General features: G+C 42.8%; 1 protein-coding gene across 1 annotated transcript; it reads right to left on the reverse strand.

Moving 5' to 3' along the window:
• Positions 1–1,980: 1,980 nt before the first annotated feature.
• Positions 1,981–3,619, reverse strand: LOC306780937 (potassium voltage-gated channel subfamily A member 3; the record flags this gene model as incomplete). Its single annotated transcript, XM_079273487.1, has 1 exon — positions 1,981–3,619. The coding sequence occupies exon 1, from the start codon at positions 3,574–3,576 to the stop codon at positions 1,981–1,983; it is 1,596 nt and encodes a 531-aa protein (XP_079129613.1). The 5' UTR covers positions 3,577–3,619.
• Between the last annotated feature and the right edge of the window lie 11,863 nt (positions 3,620–15,482).

Below are 15,482 nucleotides of genomic sequence, written 5' to 3' on the forward strand. Positions count from 1 at the left end.
ATGGGCCTTAATCCAAATGCACACACTGAATCTACAATAAAGATGAATTGTTATAAACATGCTATGTGATAATTTGCTGTTTTTAGCAAATAAAATACAGGAAAACCCCTGAAAAGGACCACAATCTGCAACAGATCCGAATGTAGTTAACAATGGTGTCAAACCAGAAGCTTTCGCTTCCTGCAGCCTGTTATTCTCGTGGTTATTTGACCTCTGTGACTCTTTGATATCAATGGCAAAGGAAGACAATGGTCACATGGCAGGTGAGCCACCTGATCTGTTAGGAGATGATGGCCGCCAGGGAGCATCATTGAGACAAGATGGGCCTATTCTTGTTGCCCGTGTACATTTCATAGACCAAGTCAGCTGTATGTTAAATGCCCCCCCCACCCCACCCCACCCCCATGACACTAAACAGAAAAACCTACACACTCAGGCTGATGGAGGTCTAAATGTACACACCTGCAACTTGTTGGACATCAGTATATTGTTAGCATTAACACAAGTTATGACAAAAAAATACAATATGTTGTGATATTGAGTAAAAAGGTAATTGTAGGAACTGTTTGACCTGCACCTGTGAGATGTAACTCAAACAGATTATCTAGATACATATGACCTGCTTGAATTGCCTAAAAAACAAACAAACACTGGTTTCATGGCTAAAAGTAAAGGGGTAGTTCATACTCTTAATGAATACCCCTTTACGTCTAGCCAGGGGTATGACAGGGATCAGAACCTACCAGTTTCATCAGTGGGAGAACAGCAGCCTCTGCTGAGCGACCCCAGTAGCGCACTCAAGACAGCCAGACACAAAGCGCTCCCAGTCCATTCATAATTCCTCACGCACCGACTCTCCTTCCACTTCTCCCGGCTCATCACCGATGAGTTGTGCCTCCTGCTTAATTTTGGGCGGGCAGCGCAAGGTGGCAATTTGTAAACACACCATCTTACTTTCATTTTTCTTTGTGTCAATGCTAAAGTCACTGAGTGAGCTTGTTGGTTGTCGATAGTGGCGCTGGGCATGTCTGGTCGTGTATTTTTACGCACGCAAAGCGTGATGACAGAACAGTCTTATTAGAGACCGAGGACAAGCTTTTTAGACGAGAATCTTAAAATAAGCTTCCAAGCCACCTGGAAGGTTACTGTGGAAACAAGGGTGCCATGGCAACGGTGACTGGGGTTACCGCGGAAACCACCCTCGCCACGGCGACTGCATCACAGCGGGATATATTTGAGACATCCAAAGAGAAAGCTCCATCTTTGATCGCTGTATGTGTGCGTGAAAGAGGGCTGTGTTTCTCCGCGTTTACGTGTGTCTGGCACCAAGGATGAGACACCGACAGTCGGCGTGGTCCTGTGTTTATATCGTGCCGTTCACGCATTAAATAGCCTAGTGGGGCAGTCCACATCAAGGAATTAAAGGGGATTATTTTTTAAAGACAGTAGCATTTGGACTATACTTTAACGCACAATAAAGGCATATCACAGAACGGTCTAATTGAGATAATATATGCAGAACTATGCATTCAGACAATGTGTTTAAACACACATTTTTAAATGATTCTGAATAATATACATAGGCTATGACTGACGGATCACGACTCATAATGCATGTTAATACAGCATGAGTTTTCTTCGAGTAACATACATTTCTACTCATCCTTCACAGTTATAAAGCGTCTATGCTGTGATTAAGATATTGGCTATTGCACAATAATAGGCCTAATCATTTAATAAGGAGCTCTTTCTCTCCAAGAGCGAAAGGAAAACAGAATTTCGAATTCAGATCACCGATATGGAACATCCTGATTCTACTAATGGAGCACAAAGCAGCTTCTCTGAACAGACAGGGATTGCTCTCTTTCTTTCTTTCTTCGTCTGATCTAGCGCAGCTTCCCACTCTGTGGTGCGCAGCGACAGAAGCAGCTGTGTTTACGCACCACCCCTTCGTGTTCAGGGCCACGGCGCTATAATTGGCTACACGTCGGTGAAAATCTTTTTGTTTACATTCACACAATTCTGCGAGTTGATTTGTGTGGTAGTGAGGAAGTTGGGCGGCTGCTTGAACGTGCTGTTGATGCTATGCTCCTCTATCACCATATACTCGCTCTTGCTAAGCGAGGAAGAGGAGCGTGTCTTCTTCAGCTCCTCTGTGTCATTTAGCGGCTGACAGCTGCCCACGTGCAGGTACTGTGCCTGCTCTTCTCCCTCCGTCTCTCTGTGGTAGAAGTAGTTGAAATTTGAGACAATGACAGGTACAGGCAGGGCAATAGTCAGCACACCGGCGATGGCGCACAGAGACCCCACGATCTTTCCCCCGATTGTCACTGGGTGCATGTCTCCATATCCCACGGTGGTCATGGTGACAACAGCCCACCAGAATGCATCCGGGATGCTGCTGAAACCCGAATCTGGGTCGTCTACCTCAGCAAAGTAGACGGCACTTGAGAAGAGGATGACACCGATGAACAAGAAGAAGATTAGCAGGCCCAGCTCACGCATACTGGCCTTCAGAGTCTGTCCTAAAATTTGGAGCCCTTTGGAATGACGCGAGAGTTTGAAGATGCGAAAAACCCGAACGAGCCTGATTACGCGCAGAATGGCTAATGACGTGGCCTGCTGTCCGTTTCCTTGCCTCTCTGCCAGCTCTGTTCCCAGAGTGATGAAATACGGAATGATGGCCACAATGTCAATAATGTTCATAATGTTTTTGGAGAACGTGGCTTTACTAGGACATGCAAAGAAGCGCACTAGCAGCTCGAAGGAGAACCAGATGATACACAGCGTCTCCACAACAAAGAACGGGTCAGAGAAGGGGCTGGTGAAATAGGAGAGTGTGCCATTAAACTCAGGTGTAATGGTGATCGGATCCCTGTTATCGTCCCTGAACTCCGGCAATGTCTCTAAGCAGAAGATGACAATGGAGATGAGAATGACCAGGACAGACACTATCGCTATGCCCCGTGCGGGACCCGAGCTTTCTGGGTATTCAAAAAGCAGCCACACATGTCTTTGGAATTCATTCTCTGGCAACGGCCGCTCCTCCTCCTTTATAAAGCCCTCATCCTCCCTAAACTTCTCCATAGCCTCCTCACCCAGCTCATAGAAGCGGATCTCCTCAGAGAAAATGTCAATTGGCACATTAACGGGTCTCCTAATGCGCCCGCCAGACTGGTAGTAATAAAGAATGGCATCAAAGCTTGGTCGGTTTCGATCGAAAAAGTACTCGTTCCTGAGAGGATCAAAGTACCTCATCCTCTTCTTGGGGTCCCCCAGCAGAGTCTCTGGAAACTGGGAGAGAGTCTTGAGTTGCGTCTCGAAGCGTAACCCTGAGATGTTGATGACGACTCTCTCGCAGCATTCGTGATCCGGTTCATATCGGTCCAGAGAGTGGTGGCCCGGGAGAGCCACCGACTCTTCTAGCATGTTGTCACACGCGACAACAGTCATCACGTCGGCCTCTGTCTCTATGTATCCGTGGTTCACGAGGTTGTCGCCCCGGGTTTTGGTTGCGCTCGGCTGGGGTGATTGCAGGAGGCTGAGGTGGTCGTCCATGCGCGATTGAAGAGGCATTCAGGGGCGGCCGCCTCGCCCCCTCCGCGAACCCCGGTCACCCACAGCCGCCACCACAGCCTCTTCTCCTCCACCGTCTCTCTCACTTTCTCCCTGCGCTTCACTTTCACTCTCTACTGTTGCTGTTCCCGCCCACGAGGAACGAGATGGGTTTATAAACAGGCCATCCACCCGCCCATGGCCGCCAGCGCTGGGTACCTTTACTTGTCCTCCGCCAATCGCAGGACGCAGCGATATACACAAGAAGCAACAGACTGGCGTCATTCAACTCCATCGTTTGGGCGTGCCCGCCTCCATCTGTCCCCCTCTCCGTCTTGTAGACACGCGCTTCAGCACACACACAACAGTCATATTTAAACAAGGTCATTGCCCACAGATAGGGCATTTTCAAATAGACTCATAAATATATCAGAGCCGAATTCTTTTTTCGGGACATTCTTAAAAGACACAGCATCACGTGTTACCCTTTGTTAGACTATATCTTTTCTTTACCCAGGAAATATATTTGGGTGTGCGATGGTATAATTAAATGCGTTTGGAAATGGACTATTGCACTTAATTCTGCCGTCGTTAGTTTATTAATTACGCACAAAGTGATGGTTGGAATGACTGGCATCCATCTGAGACCTGAAGTTGCCGATAATGCCCTTAATGCATGCGTCCCAAACGTGAAGAGGAGTAAACACGGCAGCGGAGAGAACAGCTCGATGTGAGAGATAGAAATGTGTTGTTCAAGTAAAATAAGACCAACTTTGTGGTACACTAACACATTTTTAAAAAAGAAGTATGATCTAAAGAAATACAAATTAACATGACATCAAGGAACACACAATCCATGTCATATTTAAGGGCTAATATTGTGAATGTCAGAAGGGAAACTACAGTAGACATCACTGGTCCTGTGACAGATGTGATCAGATATAATCAGGAGAGAGAGAGAAAGAGCGAGATAGAGACAGAGATATTCATCCTTGCATTTCCCATCTGAAACGTGGCTTCTTTTTTACTTTCTCGGATTATTAGATGCACTGTGCCCTTTAGCCTTTACAACCATCGTTTTAAATGTCATGATATTCAGCCCTAAAAGTGACAAGTATCCCCGAATGTATTTTCATGATACATGCAAAAGCAAGAACTAGGACGCATATGTAATTTTAGCATAATAAAAAGAGTGTGCTGATTCTTCATAAGCAGTTTGGGGAAGTATGAATTTATAAACTGACCGCAAAAGGTTTTCTTGTTATTGCTCCAGTTGTCTCCTCTAATTCATCAATTTAGTTGGCAAACATTTGTATTTTGGTTGCAGGGACTTTCTGCCCCTGGGGGTTGCTGTCCAAGGTGCTGAAATAAAAAAAAAAACATGTGAGAGTTACCAGGGACCACGAGTTTTTTATTTTTACAAAAAAATGAAATTCTCACCTGCAGGTGGAAATAATTTCCTTAATTAAATCAACATGAATGGAAGGAGCCACAGCATTACAGTAACTACACTAAAGCTTGATGGAGAAGACAAAAGGTCAGAGAAGACTTATAGACGTCAGCGGTTATCTGTAATCTGTAGCTGGTCAAGCTGATCATTAATGCTGTGCTCATGAATTATATATAAAAAACACCTGTGGCTTCTATTTTCATTTTGACCTGAGTATTATAGATTTTCACGAAAGCTGAGAGGTGTGCTGAAAACAAAGTGTTTCATTGGCTCCACTTTTTTAAAGATTTAATTTGGGGGTGGTCTAGTGGCTTAGGCCTTAACACGCCAACAACAAACAGGGGTCAAGCACATATCAGGACCTTTGTTGCATGTCCTTGATCAGGGCTTCACAATCCATCCAGTGTTTTGGGTTGCAGAATCTGCTCAAACCAAATTTTCTTTCTCATTCGCTGCCTATTGACTTAACAGTTATCGCTTAATTTGTAGAACAGGATCATGTTTTGCCACAAATGTTCAAACAAACATTTTCCCATTTTCCTCATCCTCTTTGTTCCAGTATTCTTAAATCAGAACAACGAGGATGAATAGATAATTACTGTACATCTGTAGATTGTTCCTTTATGATAAGAAGTTGATCACCTGCATGGACAGTTTGTGGAGAGAGGTTTCCTCAATATTTAGATAAGCCGCACACATTTTGACAAGGTTCGAGAAAATAAGGACAATTCCCCAAAGTGAGGACATTGTGCTGGTCCTCACTTTTATAAAGAGCTGCTCTGGGTTTGAGGATGAATATAGTCAGTGAAAGGTCTTCATAGATAAATATTACTGCCAATACCAAACACTTGTGTATGCTCCCCTGTGTGTGTGTGTGGAGGTTGGTAGTTGGTGGTGGATATGTGAGCCGAGAATAAAATGAGAGAAAGCATGAAAGTTGACTGGTTACCGAGCTAAATCTACTCCACAAAGAAAATACCAGAAGTTTCATAAAACCAGCTCTCTTTCAGTCTGCTCCTCTGATGACTACCAAAGGAGTCATTTTACCTGCATTCGTTATACACCATGTAGTGCATGCTCAGACAACAAATCACCAAGTGGAGGGAAGACAATATCAAAGGGAGGATCGGAGGAAAGAGACCTCAGGCTGATTGTGAGGGATGACTGTTTGCTGCTCATGAACATCTGCTTCCTCCAGATGAAATTAAATGAGCATTGAATGAATGGACTAATCTGAGAAGTCTCCCTTTAACATGGGCAATGCGTGGCAACACCCAATCTTACACATACAGTCACACCCTAGCACACCCACACACAAAAACCGGTACTATACTTGTATATTGCATGTACTTACATTTATTCCTTGCAGGCAGGCATACCCTATAATGACTAACCAATCTTGACCCTGAAGTGTACATTTTAAACGTTGCAACAGTGGAGCACAATTAGTGGTTTTAACCAAATGAAAGGTAATAAATAAATAACGTTATAACAAATTAACCTTATGCAGACCAGCCTTTGGTTCCAGAAGGGAAGGGAGACACCAGAGAGAGAAACAAATGCAGATACAAATACAAAGGGGTATATTGTACTTACGTTTCCACTACACTTGTTTAAACTATTGCTACTAGCTCCTTTCACTAACTTAAAGGGGACATATAAGTACAATCTCCTATATTCAGTGATTATGCACACATATTTGGGTATTTGGAGTTCCTATAACCCACAAACTGTGAAATAAGACAACCCAGCCTGTTTTTCAGATCAAAAAACATGATTCAACAATCCATTCAGATTTGGCTCCCCTTCTACACCACATGCAGGCTCATTATCAGAATATACAACCCACGGCTTGAGAACGATCTAAGCCGTGCACCCTGAGACTGTATATAAGAAATGGACGTAGTCATTGTGACATCACCCATTGGTTTGTGGACTGCCGTTTTGAAGCTCTGAGTTAGGCCCTTTGGCCGTCGCCATCTTGGATTACACAGCACAATTGTATGGTTGTCATAAAAATAAATGTATGATTAAATAGAAGAAATACAGAGGACAAAATTAAAATGAGATAACAAATAGGTTGCAGTGACAATTCCCCTCTCTGGGTCTAAGTGTTAGAATTCTGACAATTCTATACCTACAGCATGACAATGACTGGTGAGGACTGTAACTCTGCTACATTCAGTGTCGACTGTTTTCCTATTGAGGCCACATTGAAGCTGTCTTGTATTAAAAGGGCCAGTCGGTCCACAGGGAAAGAGCTCAGAGACAGCCAAATGGCCTTTTAATGTGGTTTTGACTCTCCGTGTTAAATATAGGACCACCCCAACTCCCTTATTAACCGACAAAATTAGGCTACCCTGCACATTGCACTCGAATGCCTCAAACTAGAATGTGGCTGACTGAAAGGCATTGAAACAGGCCCAAGGAGCATGTGAGGGGGAAGTGGGTCATTTTGGAGGAAGAACAGCTCAGCTGGCTGAGGTCATGGACATCTGGTTGCACTCGAGAAAATGGGCTGGTTTGGATGTTCTGCAAGGGATGCACAGCATCATCCATTCACACAGTTCCTGGAAAAAGGGTGAAGGTAATGTCTTTAAGAGAAAACTAAGGGTGGGGGATCATGATCATCTTCTGGCAAACCTGTCGTCTGCCGATCAGCATTTATGTGGGGTTTTACTGTAAGCTCTGACCCCACAAGTAGATTTGCATTAGTTTCTCTCAAAAAGCATTTGCTTTCAGGCCATCGCCACATGAAATATTAACATTTGCTCCATTACCACCGACCACACTATTGCCACCATACAACTGTAATGGAACATTTATTTTTCTTGTTTGTCTTATTTGCTTTCCTTGTATCTAATTAGGCTATGCTACTGCCCATCCAGCCGAGCCAATGATTCTTCAGTTTCTTTCCTCTTAGGGTGTTTGTGGGAGTTCATTTTTCTCTTCACAATGAGTCCCATGTTGATGACATGCCAATTTACTTGTGCACCAATTGTGCTAGTTTAACAAAGTTGCCTCTAACAGCATAAAACAGCCATTCTAGTGGCTCTGCGCGGCTGTATGTGCACAGTGGTGCTTTGAGCTAAATGCTTACGTCAGCATGCTGACATGTATATTCTGAAAGTATAATGTTTAACCTGTTCATCATCTTAGTTTAGCATTTTAGGAAGGTAAAATGTTGGTGCCAAACACAAAGCACAGCTGAAGCTGATGGGAATGTCATTAGTTTGCAGGTGGGACAAATTAAGCTCATATCTTGACCTGATGGTGGCGCTAGAGACAAAGCCAGGGCATCAACAAAGCCAGCAGAATTCATTATCTGGGAACCATGCATGTCTGTTTTGTGCCAACCCATCCTGTGGATGATGAGATATACCACAAGATATGTGAAAACTCTAATGTGCTTGTGGCGCTATAGTGGAAAAATCACAAGGTCACCAAAGTCAGTATAGGATTCAACCATGAATTTCATGGCAATCAATCCAATAGTTTCTGAGGTATTTCAGTCATGGCCGGAGCGATGAACAGACATCAGCATGGCTGTGATGGTGCAGAGACATCCCAGATGTCTGTGTGGCTCTGGAAATAAATGTCCCTTGATCACATCTCTCTTGAGCTGTGGAGCAAGTTTAAGTGCTTCTCTGATTATATTCCCTCGGGAGAGGCCTTAGGGAATGACAGGCGGACTAATGTCAGAGAAAGAGACGGACAGTCATCTTTTATTCATTCAGGGACAGCGAGTCTAATTTATAAGGTGTCTGAGTCATGCCATCCATTTAGCTACACAGCAAATCTACATTTGTAAAGTAACCTTTTACATTTTTCTGCAGTGTTTTTTTTGTTTACAATGAAAAACTTAATTCATGTTAGACGTGATTTGCATAGCAATATTTCTATTGCTGATGAACTGGCCTAACTGATGAAAAGCGCGATTGTGAGATTCAACACGAGTCTTTGTTATTACTCTTGTCAACTAATTAAATCCATCAGTAATATGTACGATGAATTATATCCAGTTTCTAATCATTCCACTTTTACACGCTTCCTGTTACTTAGCCAGTGACATGCCCTCAACTCCAACATCCTCTTCCTATCCACATACACAGACAGTAAAAGCACACAGGGTTGCTGTAATCTCAAAAATTAAGGGGATGCCCATAAGGACATAGCACCTGTGTGTGGATGAATTAATCAACTGTTCATATTTGCATAACTATAGATATTAGGGCCAGAGTGCAGCTGCACAGGACAGAGGAGGCAGACAGGAGGAGAAGCAGAGAGGGGGAGAGGGCCATCTGTAAAACAAAACCTGACAGGCCAGGCCCTGCTGTAACCCCGGCAACAGAGAGAGGGATGAGGGGAGAGGGAGGAGTACGGCTGGAGCTCGGGCTGGCTGTGGCACTCTGTTATTGTTTGAGCCTGATGATCATGTCTGCATGCTGAGCGGAGACAAAGAGATAAACAGATAGTGGGGCGTAATTGACAGCATGCATGCGGAACGTGGTTTCACCGAACCAAATCTACAGATAAGATCAGTCTTTGCTCGCTTCCACTTTGAAAATCCCGTCAGATGGATCCACTAATGACAAGACTTTACAAACCCAGTAACTTGAATCATTGGAGAGAAAGGCACTTCCATTAAAATAGAAAAACTTTCAAAACTGTCTAAGAATTTAGTGTAAGACAATGACTCCTGTATACTATTTTAGTGAGTGGCATCAAACTGAGATTACAAAGTCAGTACATCTGTGCTTTTCACCCACCTCTGGTCAACTAAAGACCACTGTCCTGGGACACAGTGCTAATTATATTCAGAGGAAGAGAAGGGAAGAAAAGAAGAAGAGAAGAGGTATAAAGTTAAAGTAAGTACAGGTATATTTTTGGTCCGTCTTCCCCTACAGAACAGGGCAAAGGGTTAATAGCACTGAGACTGCAGAAGACCTGAGCAACTGGAGGAATCAGAGCAAATAGAAACTGCACAAAGACCCACGGAGACCTAGACATACATAATGTGGAGACACATACTCACTCACCACAGACCTCCCCAGCTATCCACTTTGACAGATGACTTCCTCGTGCGTCGAGGGGATGCGAGACAGTGTGAATTGAATTTCAGGGAGAAAAAAAGGGGAACGCACACACTAATGCACAGAAGTGCACACTCACACACATGGCCCATGACATTGGCACAGTTAAGTCTAAATTACATTGTAGGTCCCCTCAATCTCTATAAGGCCGAGGGTCATTTTGTCCCCCATTATGCCTCTCCATCCGCCTTCCATTTTTCACCCTTCGTCTCCTCCATCTTTAAATTCACTCACCATTCTCCTCCTATTTGGGACTTATCCTGGATGTATTTTGTGTTGTCTTTCGAATGGGTGTTATTTTTATGGTGCGTCCATAAATGTTCATATGGTTGTATATCCAAAGGAAGACATGTTTTGAAATACCAAAAGAGCAATCTGTGACACAGGAGAACTGATGCTGCAGAAACCATGATTGTTCTTGGGGAAGTAATTTTAGACTCACGTGGCCAAGGAGGCCTCAGAGTCAAAATTCTGAGGTAATTTACATAATCACACTTTGGCTGAAGGGCTCCATCACTGAGCATGTAGGTTAGATGGGGGAATACACCTTGGAGAAAGAAAATTCATGTAAGGCAAGCTGGAAGTACAGCGGATCGGAGACTTCCTTTCTCATGCAAGTTCCTCATCCTCCTCCTGTAACAAGTTGTTGTTGCACAGGGAGCTGCAAGTCAAAGTCTACTCATTTTTTACACCCAGTGTTTTTTATTCATATGCTTTTCTTTTATATTTTGGTTGACTGTAAATATATACTCGAAACCGATCTCATGGTAAGCAATTAGCAAGACATTTCACCAACTGTTCCTCGTGTCATGAGAACACAACTTGTTTTTTTTGTCACTTTACTCCACGGGGTTAACCTTGTGAAATGGCTTTTTACGTGTCACTTAACGTCACATCAGTGGTTGCGGTTATGTTCATGCAACAAAACCACTGAGTTTCAGGAGAAACATCCAAGTTGGGCTTGAAATAACATGAAATATGTACGTAAACGACACAATATAAGGATGTTCCCCCACTAGATCTTAGTTCAAGGAGAGACACTTTAACAATTAGCATACCACTTTGCCATTTAAAAGGCATGTGCTTTTTTTGGGGTCGTAATGATAGGTTTTCTGGACAGTTCCAGAATATGAAGATGTAGCAGTAGGCGAAACGTATACATAATAGACACAGTTCCACCAGACCATATCAGCTGCAGCAGCAATGGAGCGGGGGCTTCCCTGCTTGGCACACCAACCATCAGTTCCATTTAGATACAGACGGCTGAAGTAGCTTGAACTGAGGACTGAATGAGTTATCCATATTATAGCTCTGGAGACCAAGCAGGGCTTTGATGAATTACAGAGCCTTATACACGTCTATGAATGCGAGTGTTTTCTTCGTGTTCTGCCCTGCATTTACAACCTGCAGTTACAACCATGAGAACAGCTGCTGCATAATTGCATTACACGACAGTCACTTCATTTGTCAGTCTATGAAATATAAACCAGTGTGTTCTGTCCCTTGGTGGCAGATCTGCAAAGAACTGGGGAAGCCATGTTCGTGGGACTCTCGGGATTAGAAAAGCATTAATGTGAACGCCCCAGCCTCCTCTCTTGACATTGCTCACACTTTAATTTCTCACATCGTCTTCTCCTCCACGTCTCTCACCTCCACTCATTCCTTTCCACACCTTATACTCTTTTTCTTATCTGCCTAACGTTTTAACGTTCTGATCCTCTCCTTGGAGGAGTCTCCTTTTTTACTCCCTGCATTTTCTTTTCCTTACTTTCCTGAGAACGAAGGGTAGAAATACACTATATTTTCCTTGTATATAACACTTAATAATACATTGCTTTTCTGCAATATGTCCTTATTTGACACTGATCTGAAAAAGTAGACAGAAGGGATAATTGGCCAAAATGATGCGATTAATGAAGAAAAAAACGAAATCAAAACTTACTGATTAATGTTACGCAATATCTTATTACATATTTTGAAATTGCAGTTATTTTTTATTTTTTAACTGCTTGGGTTGGTAAAAGCTAGAAGTAAAAAGCTTATGTTAGGTTTTAAATAAACTACACCAAGAGGGGTATTTACTGATGTATAATATGTCAGAACAAAACATTAAAATCTCTTAAACTTGTGTTAACCATGTAACAATTTACCTTACTATGAAAACCTAAGGAGAGAAGTTCATATGTTACATCTAAGGGAACGGGCAAATCTGATACCTGGTGTGGACAGACACTGCAATCTGTCTGCCCAATATGTTTGAAAGCTACGAAAATACGCAGAAAGGCTCTCCCTTTTTCTCAATATAATGTCAGAAAAAATCATATATAGATGAAAGACACACTGTTTGTTGCAAATAACACCACATTTTAATGTAAATCAAATTATTCATCGACCTGGTGGGTATACAGCTAACAAAAGCGTATACTCCAACACAATAAACAAGCTTAACATTCACAAATTATACCCCACACCCAGAGTCCCATAAGTTCCAAAGTTTCTTTCTTCAATTTAAATAGTCCGATGATAAATACATATCTGAGGCCAAAAATAATATTATTGACAGGTGGCGAGGCATCGCTGTTCAATAATCTGTAGAACCCACGCTATCTCACCAAAGTCCGTTTAGCTGGTCGGTCTTTTCTTACAGTGGTCCAGGGAAGTTTCCCAAAATATAATCCACAAAGTTTGATTTTGATCCTTTGCTGTACAATTGCCAGGAAATCCTGCTCTTTTCCCGCTAAAAACCGAGTTGCTTCCCCTGTCTGTGCGCTCCAAAGTCAGTAGGCTTCATTCTCTGGGGACCCTAAATGTTTGTACAAAATTTTCTGCCAATCCATTCAGCAAATGTCGAGATATTTCCCGGGATAACTGAAGGTTATGATCTGCTTGATTCATTCTCAGGGGACCATAAGGACACAAATATTTCATGGCAATCCATTCAACAGCTGTTGAGATATTTCAGTCTGGATTAAAGTGGTGTACCGACAGACATACAACTGGCAAACAGACATTGCCATCGAGAGAGCTATAGTTACAAAAACACACATGCTGCTGTACTTTCAATGCAACAACCGTGTGAGACCTCTTTTCCACCTTGTAATGGCATCAATAGGTGGAAGGGTCACTTAATAACACAATATGAATAGAAGCTGAAGTATAAATGCATGATAGAGGACTTTAAGGAGGGATAACATTCACTGTAGGCCACCCTTCAGCCCCATATTCCTCGTTGGTGGCTTCTCCCGCTGTATATTTTACAAATAGATGAAAAGGGGAAAGGAAGGTGTTTGGTCCCCAGGGTGTGCGCATATGTGTGTGAGTGAGTGTGTGGCGTGTGCTTGAGTGATACCATGGGAGGTCTAAGATCTTTTCAAAGCCTGGACTCCACAGAGGCCGAGGCAATAAGTCATTAATAGAACACACACACACACACACACACACACACACACACACACACACACACACACACACACACACACACACACACACACACACACACACACACACACACACACACACACACACACACACACACACACACACACACGCTGGAGCTCCTTGGTGGCCTCTCTGGCCATACATCCTTGTTAAGTGGGCCAACCTGTCTTTGCCAACAGCAACTGTGTGAACACACACTTAGTCTTCTTAGCTTCCTTCCATCTCACTCTTTACCTCTCAACATCACTGTATGTGAATCGTGTGGCGTCTATTTTTGCAGCACAGCTACCAATCTCTTAATTATCGGAGCTCTGCAGTACATCTTGTGAATGCATGCGAGTGTGTATGTAGAGGACATTTAAGGAATCCATTAAATAATTGGTAGTCCCCTTGAACACGAGGCCATACAGGAAACTCTAGTCGTGCAGATTCAGCAGCCTTATTTCATCAACATATTACAACACGCGTGACAAGTTAGCTTCCTCCCCTTTGTAAAAACCCAGCAGAATGATCATGCTTATGCAAATTATGGTTAAAAAGTTCATTCGCTTTAACGATTGATACAGTCATGGTTAAGTTTGAATGATGAGGGTTTAGAAAAGGAAAGTATCGACACAGGAGAACGTAGAGTCACTACACATGCACTTTCGCTGACTATGAAATAACATGATTATTGGTGAAATTCACTATAAGCTTCTTCAATATTCACAGTATTTTAGTATCCCAGTAATCTGTCATCATGATGAATTGGTACATTTCAAGAAACATCGGATGTCGAGATAGGGCAAGAAAAAATGTGTTAATGTGTTATGGTTACTTAATTACAGCCTATATGTAGTTCGGCGGTTTGATCCCCGGCTCCACCAGTCCAGGTCGATGTGTCCTTGGGCAAGACACTTAACCCCAAATTGCTCCTGCAGGCTGTTCCTGTGTATGCGGTGTATGAATGGGTGTGAATGATTAGTTAGTCCTGATGGGCAGGTGCACCTTGCATGGTAGCGCCTGCCATCAGTGTATGAATGGGTGTAAATGGGTGAATGATGATATGTAGTGTTAAAGCACTTTGAGTGATCGGAAGACTAGAATAGCACTATACAAGTACAGTCCATTTACCATTAAAATATACTGTGACAAAGTCAACATGAAATCTTCTGTAATTTACAATTTGTTTTAAGATCAGTGGTCTGCTTAGTCTACACTTTTTCCATATTTGTTCATGTTTTTGCATGTGTCTTGCTGCATAATCGTCGTGTTTGCTTGGATGTTTTGAACCTCAGCTCTGTATTTTGCTGTTGTTGCCCTACACACCCTTTGAGGATTATATCTGATGGGCCTTACAATAGCAAGCAGCATGGTTTCCCTCCTGCTGCCAGACACTTGCTGGGAGAAAAGTTTCCTGTCCACTAAAAGAGAATAACTTCATAGGATTCAGGATTTTTCCAGCTAGTCCAGTGGCTCATTGTTTGACAGAGATATCTGCCCCATCTGCCCCACTGCAGAAACATCTGCACTCACACCAGGACCCTTGTGTTCCACAAAAAACACACACATTTGTTCTCACGGCTGATGGGTTCATAGAAGTTTGACATAGGAATATGTTGGAGCGATCTAATATCCATGTTGTTTGAATATCAAAACATGACTGAGTATTTTCAACAACACCAAGATACCGGATGAACAATAACAGGGAATTTCTAGATTGTAGTGGCATGAAAGGATGTGCGGCTGAGGCATTCAGTGCAAATTTTAATACACTGTTCAAATAGATAATCACTGACACATATGTTATGTGTTGTATGTTAATTCGAGGAAACGATTCAGGACGAGTATACATATTTACATTTTATAAGTGCACCTAATAAAAACAACAGTTTGTCCAGGGGCGTGAATAGTGGTCCTGAGAGTGACACCATTTTAATTGATCGGACAAAATTGTAACAAGTGAG

Source organism: Melanostigma gelatinosum (genome assembly GCF_949748355.1).
Source record: "Melanostigma gelatinosum genome assembly, chromosome: 8".
Lineage (NCBI taxonomy): Eukaryota > Metazoa > Chordata > Actinopteri > Perciformes > Zoarcidae > Melanostigma > Melanostigma gelatinosum.